The sequence below is a fragment of the Molossus molossus genome, unplaced genomic scaffold (assembly GCF_014108415.1).
Source record: "Molossus molossus isolate mMolMol1 unplaced genomic scaffold, mMolMol1.p scaffold_m16_p_13, whole genome shotgun sequence".
In the NCBI taxonomy this organism is placed as follows: Eukaryota; Metazoa; Chordata; class Mammalia; order Chiroptera; family Molossidae; genus Molossus; species Molossus molossus.
Genome location: NW_023425348.1, coordinates 33,590,197 through 33,608,675, shown reverse-complemented (window position 1 = coordinate 33,608,675; position 18,479 = coordinate 33,590,197). Strand labels below are relative to the sequence as shown.

The following is an 18,479-nucleotide window of genomic DNA, read 5'->3' as shown; positions in this document are numbered from 1 at the left end:
CAGGCTTGTGGACATGATGACGTCAGAGCCGCTTGTTAACAGTTTTGTCTTATGTCTTGATTTTTCAGGAAAAGACAATAATGTGAACCACTTCTTACAGATACCACAGGATCTAGTGCTCTTCTCACTAATTTTAGTCTGCTGAAAACCCGGATAAAATATCACTCCTCCTTGAAGGAAGGTCCCACCTGCAGCTGCTGGTGTCAGTATTGGACTGTCCTCCCAGCATGACCTCCATTGCTCTGTCAGGGTGACAGGCTCTCCAGAGCTGTCACCCTCCGAACCTGTCCTTCCGCTGAGAGCACAAGCGGCAGAGGAAGACACCTGCAGCCACCAGCTGGGACATCCTCGTGCCTTCATGTGGGTAAGTCCCACCCCACCCCACGGCTCCTGTGAAGGGGCTTTCTCTCCTTAGGCCTCCTTGGTATCAAGCAGGGAGCTCACCCTCCAGTCATTCTGGAGTAAAAAGAACATGGATGATTATTGTGGTGGTTTCCCTAATCTCTGTACCCAGGGCAGCAGGAGCCAGGTGATCCTGTGTCTGAAATAAAGTAGGTGACTGGTTTGAAAGAGCAGGAAGTAAATTGCTTCTGTAGATACGAACCTTTTTGCTTTACCCTTGGGCTGGTTGTCCTTGCTTTGCTTTCAATTTATGAGAAATCACTGCCATTCCCAGGGACAGCTGTGGGGTGCTAGTCCTGGGAACTGGCTTGTTTTGCAGTAACTCTCCCTTCGACTGAGGTGAAGGAAAACAAGAGCCTTCCGGCTATGTCTAAGAAGTGCCTGAACAATCTGCTGAGAACTAAAAATAAGTCTCAAATGTAGCTCATTGTTGTCTGTTTTCAAGGTGAGATTGGCTGAAAATGTCAGTCAAAACAGCCAAATGAGCTTCCCTGTTATCTCTGTTCAAAAGGGCTCCCTAGCCCTGGCCAGTATGGCTCAGCGGTTAGAGCATCGGCCTGCAGACCAAAGGGACACAGGTTCGATTCCCAGTCAAGGGCACATACCTGGGTTGCAGGCTCAATCCCAGGCCCCAGTAGGGTTCGTGTGGGAGGCAACCAATTGATGTGTCCCTCTCACATCAATGTTTCTCTCTCTCTCTCTCCCTCCCTCCCTCTCTTCCACTCTCCCTAAAAATCAATGGTCAGATATCCTCAGGTGAGGATTAAAAAAAAAACAAAAGGGCTCCCTATCATCTACAAAATAACTAATACATGATACCTTTCTCCATTAGCTTTTATACTAGTAGCTATCCATAGAGTTGATATAATAAAAATAAAAAATATAATAATAATGGGTAGCTAACATAATTGGAGAATCAGGCACCACGTGGCATGTTAATATTTTGATGCATTTCCTAATTGAATCCTCATTATAACTGTATGAGGAGGGTATCGTCACCATCCTACTTTGCAAATGAGGAAACAGAGGCTTCCCGTGCGCTGGCTATTCTCTGTCAGCCTCCCGCCCAGCACTTCTCCACCCTTCACTGCCCTGCTCTGTGCCCCGGAGGCTGAGCCTTGCAGACAGCTAACCTAGCTCTCTTTTGAGCTGACTTGGCAGGCTCCAGAGATCAGAGGGTGAAAGAAAGGTCAGGATGTTTCTTTCCCACTCCCTCCCTCCTTGGCACCGATTCCTCCAGTAGCTGCATCCTTCCCTGGACTGCACAGCTCCCGGCAGCAGAACCGCGCCACGGCGCTCACACTCATCACCGGGCTCTTCTGTAGCAACCCCTCTTCTACTTGCTGCCCTGACGGTAGTGCTGGGTGGCTTCTCCATGTTGCTAGTCCTCAGGTGCTCTCTGTGCTTGTTTGTTCCCTCAACCCTGTCCTCACCTCCAGAAGGAACCACTTCATTAGTCTCTTCATTTGAACAAATCAAGGGCAAATGTGTTCCTGTCAGACCCCAACCAGTACATCTAGCAAAAGAGGTGCAGATCAGAGCTCCAGATCCATAGTGTTCATTAGTAGGAGAGAGGAAAAGTAAACTGATAATAAAATAATAAAATATAAGAGCCATGAGAAAGTTGTAGAAAGTGTTATGGGAAATCAAAGGCCAAAGAAGTACTTTGTTGAGAATGTGACACTGTTAGGCCTTTTAAAGATGAGTAGAGTCCAGCTGGTGTGGCTCAGTGGCTGAGCGTCGATCCATGCACCAATAGGTTGCCGGTTCGATTCCCGGTCAGAACACATGCCCAGGTTGTGGGCCCCATCCCCATTGAGGGGTATGCAGGAGGTGGCCAATTGATGGTCTCTCTCATCAATGTTTCTATCTCTCTCTCTCTCTCTCTCTCTCAAATCAATAAAGGGAGCCCTGGCCGGTTTGGCTCAGTAGTTAGAGCGTGGGCCAGCTGACCGGAGAGTCCTGGGTTTGGTTCCCACTAAGAGCACACACCTCGGTTGCAGTTTGTCCCCGGCTCCGGTTGGGGTCGTGTGGGTGGCAACCACTTGATGTGTCTCTCTCACGTGGATGTTTCTCTCTCTCTCTTCCTCTCTCTCTCTCTTTCACTCTACCTGAAGGTAAATGCAAAAAAAAAAAAAATGTCCTTGGGTGAGGATAAAATAAAATAAAATCACTAAGAAAAAAAAATTTTAAAAAACAAATAAAATAAAGACAAGTAGAACTGAGACAAGTGGGTACAAAGGAAAGAGTTTCAAATATCAGCACAATACTGAGGCAATGAAAGCACAAAGCACATGTCAGGGACAGAAGTGCTTCCATCCCAGAAGTGGTGTTTCTCCAACTGCAGCCTATGGAACTCTGCCATCCTATAAAATATTACTATGACCCTGGGAAGGAAAAATAAAGAGTCCACAGTCAAATAAGATTGATTGGATATCTTTAAGAACAATGAACTTGAGCAGGTTTCTCTACTCAGAACTTCTCAGAGCCCTTGAAAGGCTAATATGCATATTTGACTACATTTTTGATTCATGGATGGTCTATTAACATCTTCCAGGATGTGGGAGGAAACAGAGTGTGGGAAACAGTATTGTCCAATAGGATTCTACAACCCTTGGGAATCCCGGCAGAGTGATTCAGAACACCCTGTGGCAGCCAGAATTGAGAGCTTGTTCCCAAGGGTAGCCATGGCATGAGCAGTGAAATGTAATTACAGGCCAAGTAAAAATAAAATTGGTTATTTTGACATGACCCATAAGAAAAGAACGGTAAAAGGGCATCAAACATAAATTAGGATTTATATCTTGGAAAATATTGGAACCCCAGTGGTAAAATTTCATATATGAGGAGCCCTGTTCCTAATGGCTGGCAAGCCGAACTATTTCAGATCTGGTATTTTAGGCTAATTAAAATGAGCCAGGCTCTCTGCCAGGTTATAAGACCACACAATAACTATAAATATGTTAAAATCTATAAAGACTAGAAAACCATTAAGATTAGAAAGAAAAACAAGACAGAGTTCCTGCTCGTAAAGAACTCTGGACCGCTTGAGGTTGGACAATTAAATACATAAGGATAATGTAAGATATAATTTCAATACAATTCTCTGAAAACACAGAGAATAGCCTTTCATATCTACACTGAAGGGTTTCAGAGAGCTTGAAAGATGAGTAGAATTTGCCTGTGGAAAAAAGAGAAACCCCATGAAAGATGCTAAATTTGAATATCCAGACCCCATATTCAGCCGCATAAAAGCTTACCCCTTATAACAAAGAAAAGAGAATCCAATATTTATGGATAAATATAAACATAAATGAAAAACAAAAGGATGTCTCAAAAATGCCTTTTAGAGATTTGGTAGAAAAAAATTAAATATATGTAAATGTAAACAATATCAAAACCTTTTTAAAGTCTATTTTAAGGCTAGTAGCTCTGCTTCTCCTTAAGTTAAAGGAAGAAAAAAAAAATCTTTATTTTCTCTTTTGTTCTTGATCGTTCTTGATCATAAGATCCAGTATGCAAATTAGAGTACATCAGAGAAATCCAGTGCTGGCCTCTGGAGACTTTCTGATTTTACCAGAGAAAATGAGAAACACACAGTTATTTCGAAATGCTTCTAATTTTTCAGTTTAATATAACACCCACAGTAGACAGGAAATTGCTAGTGCCAAAGCCTGTTTTTCTTCCTAATAATTTTAGATGCCATAGTCTTTTAAGTGGGATTAGAGTAAAGCTTTCTCTGCTGTGCAGATTTTTTTAAGGTACCATATGTAACAATTTAACTATACAACTACTCTTTATAAATTAAGCTTGTATATATATAGCTTCACATATTTATATTCAGAGTGTACTGACTACTTTTATATCCAAACACTTAAAATAAGTAATCTATACTTAACAAAAATAGAAATGTTAAAAGTTATACATGCAATATAAATACATTTTTAAAAAATTAAGTGCTGTAACTTTTTTATGGTGGCTCTTTTTGTTTTCTTTTTAAAAATATATATTATGGAAGCTTGTTATGGTTTTATTTTTCTTAACACTTAATATTTTAAAGCTACCATCATAGAAAAAAATCTGACTTTGTCTTTAAAATACTGACAGTTAGCCCTGGCTGGTTTGGCTTAGCGGTTGGAGTATCGGCTTGCGGACCAGAGAGTCCCGGGTTCGGTTTCCGCTAGGGGCATGTACCAAATAAATAAATAAATAAATAAATAAATAAATAAATAAATAAATAAAATACTGACAGTTATATAGATTTGACAATATTAGTGGTTCAATAGATGTTTATTGAATAAAAGAACTTATTGCACCATAGGTAGAGATTAAAAGACAAAAAGTACAACCCTGGCTCCAATTTGAATCTGTGATTCTTTCTAAATTTGATACTAAGAAAACATTAGTGGCCTACAGACCAGACCTATGGTGAAAAGATTTAGGGCTGAACAGGAGTCCTGAGATCATTTTTTCTTGGAAAGCCGGGATTAAACTTTTTGGCATTGATACTATGATCATTTGAGTCGTTCATTTATTCATTCATTCAATAAATTTTCAAACATTTCTTGAGCATTCACAGCAGTAGTAATAATATTAATAACAGGTAATGCCGATTTGGAATTTATTTTGTGCTGAGCCCTGTGCTGTGTGCTTTGTACTGATGAACTCGTAGAATCCTTACAGGGGCCCTCAAATCCAGTGTACAATCTTCATCCTTGAGTTTCAGCTGAAGTTCTACCACCTATGGAAGCCTTCACCCCAGCCAGAGTGAGAATTAATGATTCCTTCTTCTATGCTCTTTTGCTGTAGCCTAATCCAGCCTTTATCTCACTTTCTCTTTTCGTTGATTTTGTTTTGTTTCTATTCATAGCATAAGTTCCTAAAGGTGAGGGACATTTGCCCCTGTACAATCACCTTATACAAAGCTGGTAGTCAGGCCCTGGCCAGTTTGGCTCAGCGGTTAGAGCGTCGGCCTGCGGTCCGGAGGGACCCGGGTTCGGTTCCCACTAAGGGCACGTACTTCGGTTGCAGTTTGTCCCTGGCCCTGGTTGGTCGTGCGGGTGGCGGCCACTCGATGTGTCCCTTCACGTCGATGTTTCTCACTCTCTCTCCCCTTCCTCTCTCTCCCTCCCACTCTATCTGTACAAAAAATGGAAAAATATCCTCGGTGAGGATAAAAAAAAACCAAAAAACAAAGCTGGTTCTCAGTAAATGTGTGGGTCTTGACCTAAATGCATTTTTTAAAAAATATGTTTTCATTGATTTTTTTTTTTTTTTTTAGAGAAAGGAAGGGAGAGGGAAAGGGAAACATCGATGAGAGAGAAACATCCATCAGCTGCCTCCTGAACTCATTGCTATGCACATGGCAAGTATTTGAGAATTACAGTTATGGAGTTGAACTAAGTTCTTAAGAAGCACTGAGGATTTGGGTTTTTTGATTTTATTGTTTTTTAGGGAGGGGAGAGGGCAAGTACAAAAAGCAAAGCAAAGGACACCTGCTATTTACACAGGGTGTTTCTGTTGGAGGTCAAAGTACTCTATATATCTGTCCTCAACGTTGTCCTTATGGCGATCACAGTAACAACCTTAAAGCCAGGCAGTATCCTCTCATTTTACTACTGACAGCTCCAGGAAACAGCAGAAGCTAGTGGAGCTTGTTCAAGCCCGGCGCTCCCATTGGTCACCTGTAGCGAGAGCTCCGGTCTGGGTAGGGGACAATCTGCCTGAGATTGGCTGTGGGAATGGCAGTAGGGAAGCACGTGATCTTGAGTCCTTTTGTGTCTCAGTTTCTCACTCTGAATGATGACAATAATTACCTTGTTCTTCATGATTCTACTTCCCCAAATTGGTTACAAAGTTATTTTTAAACTTCTAGGACAAATGAGCAATGAATGTAAAAGTGGGTTGAGATGTGCTGAAAGATGGTGCTCTACAGCGGACCTAAGGCACACTCTTGTTGCATAACAGATATAACAATAGCTAGTATTTATTGAGGACGCGCTGTGTGCCAGGCAGCGTGTTAACCATTTTATGTGTATTAATTCATTCAATTCTTTTTAAAAAAATTTTTTCTTTGTTGATTTTAGAGAGAGAGGAAGGGAGAAGGAGAGACAGATAGAAATATTGCTGAGAGAGAGATCAACTGGCCGTCTCTTGCATGCCCCCCACTGGGGATCGGGCCCACAACCTGGGCATGTACCCTGATCAGGAATCGAACTGGCGACCTCTTAGTGCCTGGGTAGATGCTCAACCACTGAACCACACCAGCTGGGCTAATTCACTCAATTCTTAAAACAACCCGATAAGGTAGTCTTCACTGTACAGAGGAAGAAACTGAGGCATAGAAAGGTTGAGCTAAAAGCTACACAGCTAAGAAGTGAAGGAGCATGGAATAGTACTCCCATGTTGAATGCCACTGGCACCCTTTTAATTATGTCCAGTTCTGTCTTCCTGTGGACAGCTCTTTAATTTGGGGCCTTAGCACAATGCTTTATGTGTAATATGTGCTAAATAAATATTTGTTCAATTGGAGTAAAACTAATAAAACTCGAGCATAGTTGGGAAGTCTGTCCCTTCTCTGCCTCTTTCCAATTCCACCCTTAGCTCCTCTATTAAGTAAAGTATTTGACTTTCAATGGTGTTTCTCCAGTTGGGAGCTACAGACCCTTCAATATATTCATAATTTAATTTTTTCCTATTTATGATAAAAAATGAATGAACCCAAGTACTGTTTCTTGATTTCAGTGCCTATGTGTGCTATGCCTTGACACCAAGAGTTACCACTTCAGTTGTTATGTTAATAAAAAGGAACAATGCAAAGTTCATCTCTGAATGATGTATTAGAATCAACAGCTGTAGTGCAATGACACAGGGTATGAGAAAATGAGGTGTGATATCTGGAACAGGAAGGAGGTGAGAAAGTTGGGTCAATACAGGCACTTTCCACACCATGACAGTGGAGAGCCACACAGAACTCAAATATACTCAGCATAGGGAGGGGAGTGGGCAAGTCCCACATAATGCTAATAGTTGAGTAAACGTCACTATTTAAAATTTCATAGTTTGGACCTGGCTGGTTTGGCTCAGCAGTTAGAGCACTGGCCCTAAGACCGAAGGGTTTTGAGTTTGATTCCTGGTCAAGGGCAAGGACCTAGGTTACAGGTTCGATCCCAGCCCTGGTAGGGGTCCTGTAGGAAGCAGCCAATTGATGTGTTTCTCTCCCATCGATGTTTCTCTCTCTCTCCCTCCCTCCTTTCCACTCTATCTGAAAATCAATAGAAAAATATCCTTGGGTGAGAACTGAAAAAATTGTTTTATAGTTCTGGGAAGAGATTTTATTATTTAATTTATTAATGTGTTTTGGTTTTATTCCCCAGTTGTTCATAAACTATAAGCACATATCTGGTTTTATGTGTATATATCTGCAACATTTTTAAAGAAAAATTATTTTAGCTAATACTGAGGAGGTCTAAGAAAAGTTTGCCCTTAAAATGGTGGAGAATCTGGGTTTCCCTCACATTTGAGAAACACCACACAACAGCGTGCATTTGGGGCTTTCCTATTTAAAACAGATTACAAAAACAAATGCACTCGATATGTCATTAACACTTCGGTGTGAAATGGTATGGTAAGCCCTCTCTTTTTCAGAGCAGGCTTTGATGGGGGCAAAGAAAGGCTAAGAGACTTGATAGAAAAGAAAAAAAAAGTGGCCTTCAGTGCTTTGGGGCAAGTCATTAAACATCCGTAACCCCTCTGGGTTCCATATCTATAAAATAGTGGTAATCTGCACCTCCTTCACAATGTAACGTTGGTTCACAGAAGGCTCTCCATAAATGGTCATTTAAATGAAACTGACGTATCTGGGAGCGAACAGGAAGGCTCTACCACTAGGTTCTTAAATGGCACAGTCACTGGCCTGGTTAGAGGAAGACCCCGAACTGTGGGTCCCTTGGAGTGACTCTGGGAGGCATGAGCACTGGGAGAGGAGGTGGCTCCACCAGCTGGTGTGGCCATAAAGAGCTGAGGCCCGCGGGCTCACCAGCCAGCACTCAGAGGCTGCCTTGCTCCGGGCCCCACGCACGGCACTGAGCGCAGTAGGGCAGTCGTGTCACCACAATGCGGGATTCCGTCCCTTGGAGGCACTTGAGAAGCTGAGTGACGCGGGAAGGAACTTGATCATCACCTAACTCTTTCAAAGTGTCTGTGGGGTGCTGAGCTCACGGGTTTTTCGCCAGTTCTTCAAATTGGCAGAGGGGCCTCCTTGTGCAGCAAGTGTGGCCCACGTCCCCAGCTCGGCCGATTTGGGGTGTATCTGTCTTTGTGAGCAGGCAGCGCGCTCCGGCCCGGGGGTACGCGGTGTTGGAAGGTTGAAGGCGCGCGGGTCCTGGGCTGGGCGGCCCTCCGCGAGAACCGGCGCTGACTGGCGCCGAGAGGCCGGGACAGACGCGTGCCGCTGCGCCCCGGGACCCACCTGCGCCGGGCAGCGCGTCGCCGCTCGGGCCGGAGTCCGGCGGCGAGGGGAGGGGGCGCGGGCGGGGGGTGGGGCGGGCGGCGGGCGCGCGGCTTCTCCGAGGGCGGAGGCGGGGCGGGCGGGCCTCGGGAGGCGCGGGGGGCGGACCCGCCCGCTGCCGGCGCTGCTCGCCCGCCCGTCCGCACTCGGTCGCGCCGCGGAGCAGGCATGGGAGCTGAGCGCGCCTTCCCGGCGCCCACACCTGTCTGAGCGGCGCCGCGAACCCCGGCCGCAGAGGGCAGTTGGGCGCGGTGAGTGCGGGCGCGGCTGGGGCGCCCTCCCGGACGCAGGCAGCGTGGTGCGGGGAGGAGCGGGACAAAGGGCCGGTGCGCACGGGGTGAGGTGACTGCGGGAGCACCGGGGACGTGGCCCGGGCCGCCCCCGGGGCTCGAGGGCTGGGACCTGCAGCCTGAAGGCGCTGAGCGGAGACTTAGGCGCTGCTGGGCTTTTGGATTCACGCACTGTCACCCGTGAGGCGGGTGGGGAAAGAAGGTTCTGCAGAAACTGCTGTCTTGGATGCCGGGTGGGAGTGGAGAAGGAACTGGCTCTGGGCAAGCTCTCTTCTGGCTGGACGATGGCAACACCCCCACCTCCTTCCCAGCACCACCACCACCACTTGTTTTCCTTGAGTTTTGCGTATATGCGTTCCAACAAGATCTGAACATTAATTTTTAACCTTGGGCACGTGATTGTGAGCACACCTTAGCAAGCAAGGAGAGTGCAGTAAACAGGTTGGGGAATAGGATCTTTTATCTGGAGCCTTAGTTGAGGACCCTGTGCTTCCCTAAGAAACGAGTGTCTGTGAAGTATCAACGGTTGTTGAAAGCAAATACTTCTTCAACCTGTGGACACTCATCACGAGTTAACGTATAAGTAAAAGTTTGGGAAAAGTTTTTTAAATGTTGTAAAAGAGAAAGGAGAATTGTTTAGGTGAAGGAAAACCGCCACTCCCCTTCAGAGTACGAAATAGGTTTGTTTTCACCAGAAAACAGCTGATAAAAAAAAATTCTGCTTGTTTTATTGCCCTTTGGGCGACACCCATGAGACTTCAGACACAGCCCGTAGGGGGTGGAAAGCTCCCGGTTAGTGTTGGCATGGGGCTAGCTTCTCTCAGCTCCTGAAATTAAACTTGAGGGGTCCCCGGGCACTTTTTAAGATCAGATGGGCTAATGTGAGAATCATTTTTTGCGTGGTGGTGTGGGAAGGAGTTAAATCTGTAGTTTGAAGTCAGCTGTAGCCAAAAGCCGAGTGCCAAATTAATATCAGGATATTTATTGCACTTGTTTCAGGATCCTATTTGTGCATAAGAGCATTTAAAATAGACCTTATCACTGTGTCTCTCAAGAAATCTGTTAGAGAGGAGTGCATTGGAGGTGGAGTGGGGAGAAGGAACTTAGGAAATGGCACAAAAAGCCATTATATTTACTTGTGAAAGTGTTTGTGATCATATGCACACCATCTGCATTTGAATACATTGTTTCACTTGTATTTGTCTCATACAAAGTCAAGAGATACTGGAAAGGAAGCATTTTTCCAAGGTAACTAATATGGATCTCATTTTGTAACGAGACAGCTTATTCAGGTAGATGGTGAATGGTGGGTGCATTTTTCTGTCTGTAGTATAAATGCCAAAGTGCCCATTAGTGGATCTGAGAACATTGCTGGCCCTGCTCTTCCGTGTTGTATAGTCTCAGGTTCTCCTGCACGTTTCTTCTCAGAGATCCCTTAGGATTCAGTTCACCAGGCGTTATTCATGCATAACTCCCACTGACTCCGGGGAATTTGTTTCTCATGGATTCACCATTGACAGTTTTATACGCTCTGTTCTTGTTCGGCTGCCAGGTTTGTCCCAGGTCACTGGGGTAGTTCATTTTGCCTAAAATCTGATAGAGAAATTAAGTTTCGTTGGACCACAAGATTATATTTAGGGTGGCTGCACTCGTAAATGCCCTGCATTTCTTTCCTGTACAAGACTGTAATTCTTACACCATTATGTGATCAGGTTTGTTTTCCTTTTACAGATTCTGTGACTTTGGAAAATGAGAGCAATCCTGGCTACAGAGCTTTGTTCATTTTTAGATATTTGCTTTAGGAATTAGCATGGTTTCACTGTTCAGTGTCCCTGGCCACAGATGCCATGGAAAACCCTTTGTCCCTCTCCCAACTGGTGTCCAAAACTTTTATCGTCACAAAGGTTCCCACTGTTTCTTTCTGTCCTTACTGTTTATAGTGGTCACTCGAGTGCATACGTTGTGCAGTAGTTTGCATGTTGTGGTCCTCTGGATCAGATTTTCCCTCCCAGCACTTACTTGCTATAGGAGTTATATCATTCATTCTCCCAAACACTTGCCCTCTTGAGGAGACCTGTGTTGTTGCAGTTTTGAAGTCTAAGGTGCCCAACTAAAAGAGAGCAATCTTGGTGCCCAGTCTCCAAGCAGATGAGTGCTATTTGCATTGTTCCCTTACCATAAGGTTAGCAGTGGGCTCACAAAGTGGCATGAGGTATACATATGTTTAGACAATGGACAGCCAGGCAGCGGCTCACAGTGAGTGATGGAGCATGGAATGTATGAACCTCCTGTGAGTCAGATGTATGGAGCTGGAAAAGGAATACAGTTTTCATATTACTAAGCATGGTGAAAAAATGTTTACCTACCTTAATTTTCCATTCTGCTTTGCCATTTGGCTGAAGTGATGCATGAAAATACTTAGTTGAGAACTTTAAAAGATAAATATGTATATGAGGAGTTCTTACCCTGTAAAAGCTTATTCCTAAAAACAAAATATTGTAGACCTGAATTTTCTTCATCCAGATTTAGATATACTCAGATAAGACTTGGAAATCTTCATTCCTCTTTTAAGATGTGAGTTTTCCAGACAGTTCTATAAAGATAAGGTGATTCCTTTGTAAAGAGAGAACTTAAAGCTCTGTAACCCATTTATTTACTTACCTTTCCAGTTGTGAGCTTATGGATGTTTTTATTACATCTGTTTACATTCTAGAGTGTTTGTATTTAAATAACTTAAATGGGTATGGCACACAGGCTTACCTAGAGTTTATAAAAATGGAAACTATGATTATTTGTCTCCTGGGGAATTACTCTATAATTGAGTGAGTTGAGAAATTAATGCAAAGGCACCCACCTGATTTTAAAGCATCACAGTATCCTTGGTGCGTTATTAATGGGGAAGGGGGCAGGGGAAGGTGTGAGTGCCTCCGGAGAGGCCCTGTGAGCAGGGGGTAGGGGCAGTTCCTCTCCCACTTTCCTGGGAGTGTTCACACCCAGCCACCCTCCTCTCCTTTCTTGAAAGCTGCCCTCTGCTGGAGGCCTTTGTTTCCTTTGACAACAGATCAGGGAAATCGTGTCACCCAGATAAGCAGGAGATTAATACGATGAAATGTCCTTCTTCTTTTCCTTAGCGCCTCCACCCTCCACACTTACATGAGTAAAAGCTCCTGCCTGAGCAGAAAATGACAACACAGGCGCTGTCTGCAAACCATGTAGTGCCTGACCTGGATTTTTGTGACCTTGGAAAATTATAAAATTAGAGCCTCCTGGACCTGAAAAGACTAAAGAGATCACCTGGTATTCCTAACAATTTTTAAACCACCCTAAACATACATTTGGTAAAGGACTGAGCAATTTATGAGGCTGTCACTTTAATATGATGTCAGTTTTAAACCCATCTGGGGACCTGAGAACACAAACCTTTATTTCCCAATTTCTGATCTGATATATTTTTTCAAATCAATTTGGAATCATTGGACCTGCATTAAATTCTATTTCTAAACTAGAGTTTTTTATAATGTAGTTTTATAGCTTTCGTAGTTACACAGAAACTTTAATTGAGGTAGGGAATGTTGTCAGAACAAGGTTAAACCCTACAAGTTAATGAATAGATTTAAGTAATAATATAGAAAACTTGTAAGCAATGTTTCAAACAAATAGAATTACTGTTTGTTTGTTTGTTTGTTTGTGGTATTTGAAAAGCTTATTTCTAAGGGATTAGAACTTCACCCTGTCCTGTAGTTTGGCAATTCTTTTCCTATAGATGGCTGACTTCTTAACTGGCTAAATGACCAGACTTTAAGTTGTAAGGACTCTGAATTAGTAATATTATCTAATACTCATTAGCTAATATTCTGTCTAGAACAATAATATTCTAGTAATAGTCTGTGGTAGACTCTTCAGCATTCTCTAGCAGCATTGTGGGATTTGTAAGTGACTCTGGAGGTTCTTGGCTTTGCCATCCATCATTTCGCTGAAGGACAAATTCGACCCTCTCTGTGGAGAGGCCGAAGTAAAGCTGGGGGTGGTGAGCGGGCCTAGCTCACTGCCCAGCGCGCACACCCAGGAACAGACTTGTTCTGATTTCTCCAGACCCACTGACTCTCATGAACTGGCCTTTATAAACATCGTTTCTTTTTTAAAGACAGGCATTAAAAAGCAAACAACAAAAAGAGGTATGCCACGGTGGCACTTGTCATGCTTCAAGGGCTTTGAAAGTATTTTTCAAACAAGGGTTTACTATAGGCAGAGCGCTTGGAAAAATGAAATTAGTTTTGCCTGAGAGGAGGTTAATTCATTAATACAAGGTTCCTAGGTGGATCGGTTTCAGACTCTTTCCTGCCATTCTCTTCCCTGACACCCTTGCCAAAGGACTATTTTAGTGTTTGGACAAATGGATGAAGCTAAAGACAGATGCCAGTGGAGCAAGCCTGCTGCCTTATATAATTCGAACTGTACTCCCAGGATCAAGTTGACCCACACATTTGAGGTTTGGGATTTGAAGATGCATGATCTAGATAATAATATGAGTGTATTATAACTGTTATGTTCATCATGCACATAGAAAATATTATCCACAAGCTATGATAATACATAGTGTAATACTATCTCATCTCCTTCTCTCTCTCTCCCCAAAAAGTCATATTTTGAAAACAGGAATACTTGGCAGCTTGCACCTCTGTCTGGATTCTGTGTTTTCTTTCCTAAGATAAGCTGAAGTCAAACTTGGCCTGCTACATCTGCTGCTTAGTGTTAGCAGGCATTAACATTCTCCACATCAGTCAAAGGAAGGAGGGGGTGGTGTCTAGGGGTCCAAGATACAGCCCTGTGGGAGATATATGATTCCTCCTAGAACATATCAGACTTGGCAGGGATTCTGGTGTGGGGGTATTTGGTCACCTAGACAGCAACTTACATAGAGAAAGGGCTGTCCAAGCCCTAGATATGTCTAATTCTGGGTCCTCGCCCAGGAGATGGGAATAATCAGATACAGAGCCATCCCCCAAAGTTTCCTAAAGGTTGTCGTCACCACACCTACTCCACCCATAAAGTTTCCATTGGGGAAGAGGCTTCTATTAGCCTTATCATCCCCTCCCTCATCCACGTAGAGCTTTCAGTCTTGACAGTACCCTCAAATGTGTGTGCATGTCACCTCCTGATGTAAAGGATTAGAGAAATAATTAGATGTATTTCATCCGCATAAAAGGGCCCATGGATCCTTCCTATTTGGGAAAATGGAGAGAAGCATTTCAAGGAATCAGGAAGCCCCAAGGAATTGGCTTTTCCAGAACCTCATTCCTTTCTTTTCCCTTCCCCGTTCTCCCTGACAGAAGTGGAATCAAAGAGAAAGAGACAAGCAAAGAGATCCCAGAGGTGGGTGGGGCACCCACATATTCTAGAAATATAGCGTGTGGATATTGGGAATATGGACTGGCGTGCTCAGCCGCACTGGACCAGCTCAGTGGGATTTTTCAGGTGTATGTAAAAGAAAGCAAAAGGCACCCCAAAGTTGCCAACGGGCTTCTACGCCCAAAGAGATTCCGAGCTAGTCAGAGCCGACGGATGCTTGGACATCTGTGAAAGTTCTACTTCCCATCTTCTTTCTAGTTTTCCTTGTGGGGTGATTGCCCTCACTCTTTAAACCTACCTTTCAGGATAAAATCCAAACTCCTTTCTTGTATGCGCAGCCCTTCATAATCCGGCTCCTGCCTGTTGCCTCCACCCCTCCTCCCCCTGGTGCCCCCTTGCTAAGCTAAGCACAGTCCCTGGAAAGACTTGCACTTGGCAGGTCTCCCTGCCCTCGCAGACTAGTTTCCTCTAACAGCGCCCTTCACCTTGCCTTGTGTTATCTAACTTCTGTTCAGCCTTCAACACCCATCTCAAGCATCACCCTCTGGAACATCTCCCTGGTTCTTCTTCCCACGGCTGACTTCACGCCCTTTCTCTGGCCCACATCATCCTCACACATCTCTGTCTTTAGCACTCAGCACGCATCATTATCATTCCCAAAAGGATTTTTTGAACCACGGCAATCATTCACTCACTCTTTCATGAATACAAGCATTCATTCAAATCTGTTGAGTGTCCCTGGCCGGTCTGGCTCAGCAGTTAGAGCGTCAGCCTGCGGACCAGAGAGGCCCGGGTTCGGTTTCGGCTAAGGGCACGTACCTCGGTTGCTGTTTCTCCCCGGCCCCAGTTGTGGTTGTGTAACTGGCAACCAGTCGATGTGTCTCTCTCACATTGATGTTTCTCTCTCTCTCTCTCTCTCTTCCTCCCTCTCTCCCTCCCGCTCTCTCTGAAGATGAATACAAAAGTGTCCCTGGGTAAGGATTTTTAAAAAAATCTGTTGAGTGCTAGCACAGGTCCAGATTCAAGGCATTTAGACCAGCTGGAGCACAGCTACAAAGGCCTGAAAAAGTAACTAACAGTATCAGTTATGATGTGATGGACCTTTGACAAAGCTCCTGGTACTCCAAGACAAAACCCAAAGGAAGAAGGAATATTTTGTTTGTTAGAGGCCTCACTATTCTGGCATTAAAGGCATCATAGTTAAGTTTGTTCTAAATTCAAACCAAAGAAAACCAGCCCTATGTCCTTCTAAATGCACCCACTATTTAGAGGTGATGGGCGTCCCAGAGCAGTGACACTGTCCCTCCTTGAGGCCATGTCACTCAGTAAGCGGAGTAATTTAAATGTACCCTCTACATGAGCAAGTTGCTCTGTCGCTGCTCCAAGTTCACTATTTAATGAGAATGAGAGGAAAGAAGGAAAGAGGCAGGGGCATGAGGGACGGAGGAAAAGACGAAGGTTTAGTGTGAAGCACAAAAAAGACTCAGAATTACCTGGAAGTGGGGCTGGTCCGTCAGCTCGTTGGGAGTAAATGACCCTAGCACACTGTCCCGCAGGGGGCTGTCATCAGGGGCATCTTAAACACAGAAGGGAACGAGCACCCGATTTCACTTTGGGCACCCAGCCACGGGAATGTTCCGAGGTCAAGCTCTTGTGTTGTAAGTGAGACCATTATCTGGGGATTCCTCTCCACACCCTGATTCCTGAGGAGGGTTTACAGACTTAGGAACAATGACAGGCATGCTGCCGACGGCCTCAGCAGTAAAGGAGCCCTTGGCCAGCGCGTGGCCCCTCGCCCCCCTGACCCGCTTGTCTTTGTTCCCACAGAGTGGTGCTCAGCATGGCGGGGATTCCAGGGCTCCTCCTCCTCCTCCTCGTCCTCCTCCTCCTCCTCTGTGCTGTCGGGCAGGGGAGCCCCACCGGTGCCCACTGGAAACCCACCTGGCCTGCTTACCGCCTCCCTGTCATCCTGCCCCAGTCCACTCTCCACTTAGCCAAACCAGACTTCGGGGCCAAGGCCAAACTGGAAGTGTCCTCGTCATGTGGACCCCAGTGTCATAAGGGAACCCCGCTGCCCACTTACGAAGAGGTCAAGCAGTACCTGTCTTACGAGACGCTCTATGCCAATGGCAGCCGCACAGAGACACGGGTGGGCATTTATGTCCTCAGCAGTGGTGGAGGCGAGTCCGCGGGCAAGTCTCGGAGGAAGCGGCAGATTTATGGCTACGACAGCAGGTTCAGCATTTTCGGGAAGGACTTCCTGCTCAACTACCCCTTCTCGACCTCGGTGAAGCTATCCACAGGCTGCACGGGCACGCTGGTGTCGGAGAAGCACGTCCTCACAGCTGCCCACTGCATACACGACGGGAAAACCTACGTGAAAGGAACCCAGAAACTCCGCGTGGGCTTCCTGAAGCCCAAGTTTAAAGACGGTGGCCGAGGGGCCAACAGCTCCAGCGCAGCCGTGCCCGAGAAGATGAAGTTCCAGTGGATCCGAGTGAAACGCACCCATGTGCCCAAAGGCTGGATCAAGGGCAATGCCAATGACATCGGCATGGATTATGACTATGCCCTCCTGGAACTCAAAAAACTCCACAAGAGGAAGTTCATGAAGATTGGGGTAAGCCCTCCTGCCAAGCAGCTGCCAGGTGGCAGAATCCACTTCTCTGGCTACGACAACGACCGGCTGGGCAATTTGGTGTACCGCTTCTGTGACGTCAAGGATGAGACCTATGACCTGCTCTACCAGCAGTGTGACGCCCAGCCCGGGGCCAGCGGGTCGGGGGTCTACGTGAGGATGTGGAAGAGACAGCAGCAAAAGTGGGAGCGAAAAATTATTGGCATCTTTTCAGGGCACCAGTGGGTAGACATGAATGGTTCTCCCCAGGATTTCAACGTAGCTGTTAGAATCACCCCTCTGAAGTATGCCCAGATCTGCTATTGGATTAAAGGGAACTACCTGGATTGCAGGGAGGGCTGACACAGGAACCCTTCCTCGGCACTTAAAGGTCTTCACATATTTTAGGAGAGGCCAAATTTTGTCATTGGGGTGTGTGTGTGCGCGTGCGTGTGTAATGTGTCATAACATCTTTTACACAACTTGTTTAAATGGCAAGATGACTGGCATTATTTGAAAATGGGTTTGTGTATCGTATCATGTAAACCGGTTGAAGGCATACTTTTGCGTAGAGATGAAAAGCATACTGATGTTTGGGGCAGTAGGGACTCTAGAGATTAAGTTAATCAATCTTTCACTTTTGGAGAACTTTGATTTTTATTTCATCTGAACTTGTTTCAAGGGTTTATATTAAATGTGTGGCATACAGGAGATCTGAATTCTAAGGTGTGTATATGTGTGTATTTTCTCCTGAGAGTCATCTTATTTTTGTTTTTGTTTTTTTAAAATGCCTAATCACTAATGTTCCCGGGTGGCAGTATTCTCCACCGCATACAAATCCGAGAATTTCCCAACACTTCTGAGACGGGCAGGCATGATATTTTGGACTTGGGACATTTGCACAGTAGTCCTTGATCAGTAAAATAATTTGTGTGCTGTGTTGGTACACATATTAAATTATATCTTTCAGCCAGTCAGTACCCAAGCTGTTTTCAGTTTTGAGATCGTTTCTCTTCCGAAGACTGTCGCTCTGCGCTTGGGGAAGACTTTGCATGTGGCTCTCCCAGCTTTGCGGGCACGCCAGCGTAGGCAAGATGGTTGGTGCCAATCCTTCCATTTAGCAGGACTTCACTCACACTTCTTGAACTGGCTGTTTTTTTTGAAGACAGGAATCAGGGCCTAATTAGAACGGGCTGCGTTGCTTCCCAGCTCATGGTTGTGGTCACACTAAAAACCATCATTGCATTTTATCCCCGGAGTGTAGCACGTCTCATGTTTTATCATTTGGAGGGGGGTAATTTAAAATGAATTA

The 18,479-nt window shown here is 45.0% G+C and overlaps 1 protein-coding gene across 2 annotated transcripts; it reads left to right on the top strand.

Annotated features, from left to right (window-relative positions):
• Positions 1–307: 307 nt before the first annotated feature.
• On the top strand, positions 308–17,878 carry PRSS23 (serine protease 23). Of its 2 annotated transcripts, none has more exons than XM_036260181.1 (2): positions 308–364; positions 16,378–17,878. In XM_036260181.1, the coding sequence occupies exon 2, from the start codon at positions 16,391–16,393 to the stop codon at positions 17,528–17,530; it is 1,140 nt and encodes a 379-aa protein (XP_036116074.1). In that variant the 5' UTR covers positions 308–364; positions 16,378–16,390; the 3' UTR covers positions 17,531–17,878. The 2 variants fall into 2 exon arrangements, with proteins under 2 accessions (XP_036116074.1, XP_036116073.1); XM_036260180.1 differs by lacking the exon at positions 308–364 and adding an exon at positions 9,074–9,162.
• Positions 17,879–18,479: the final 601 nt, after the last annotated feature.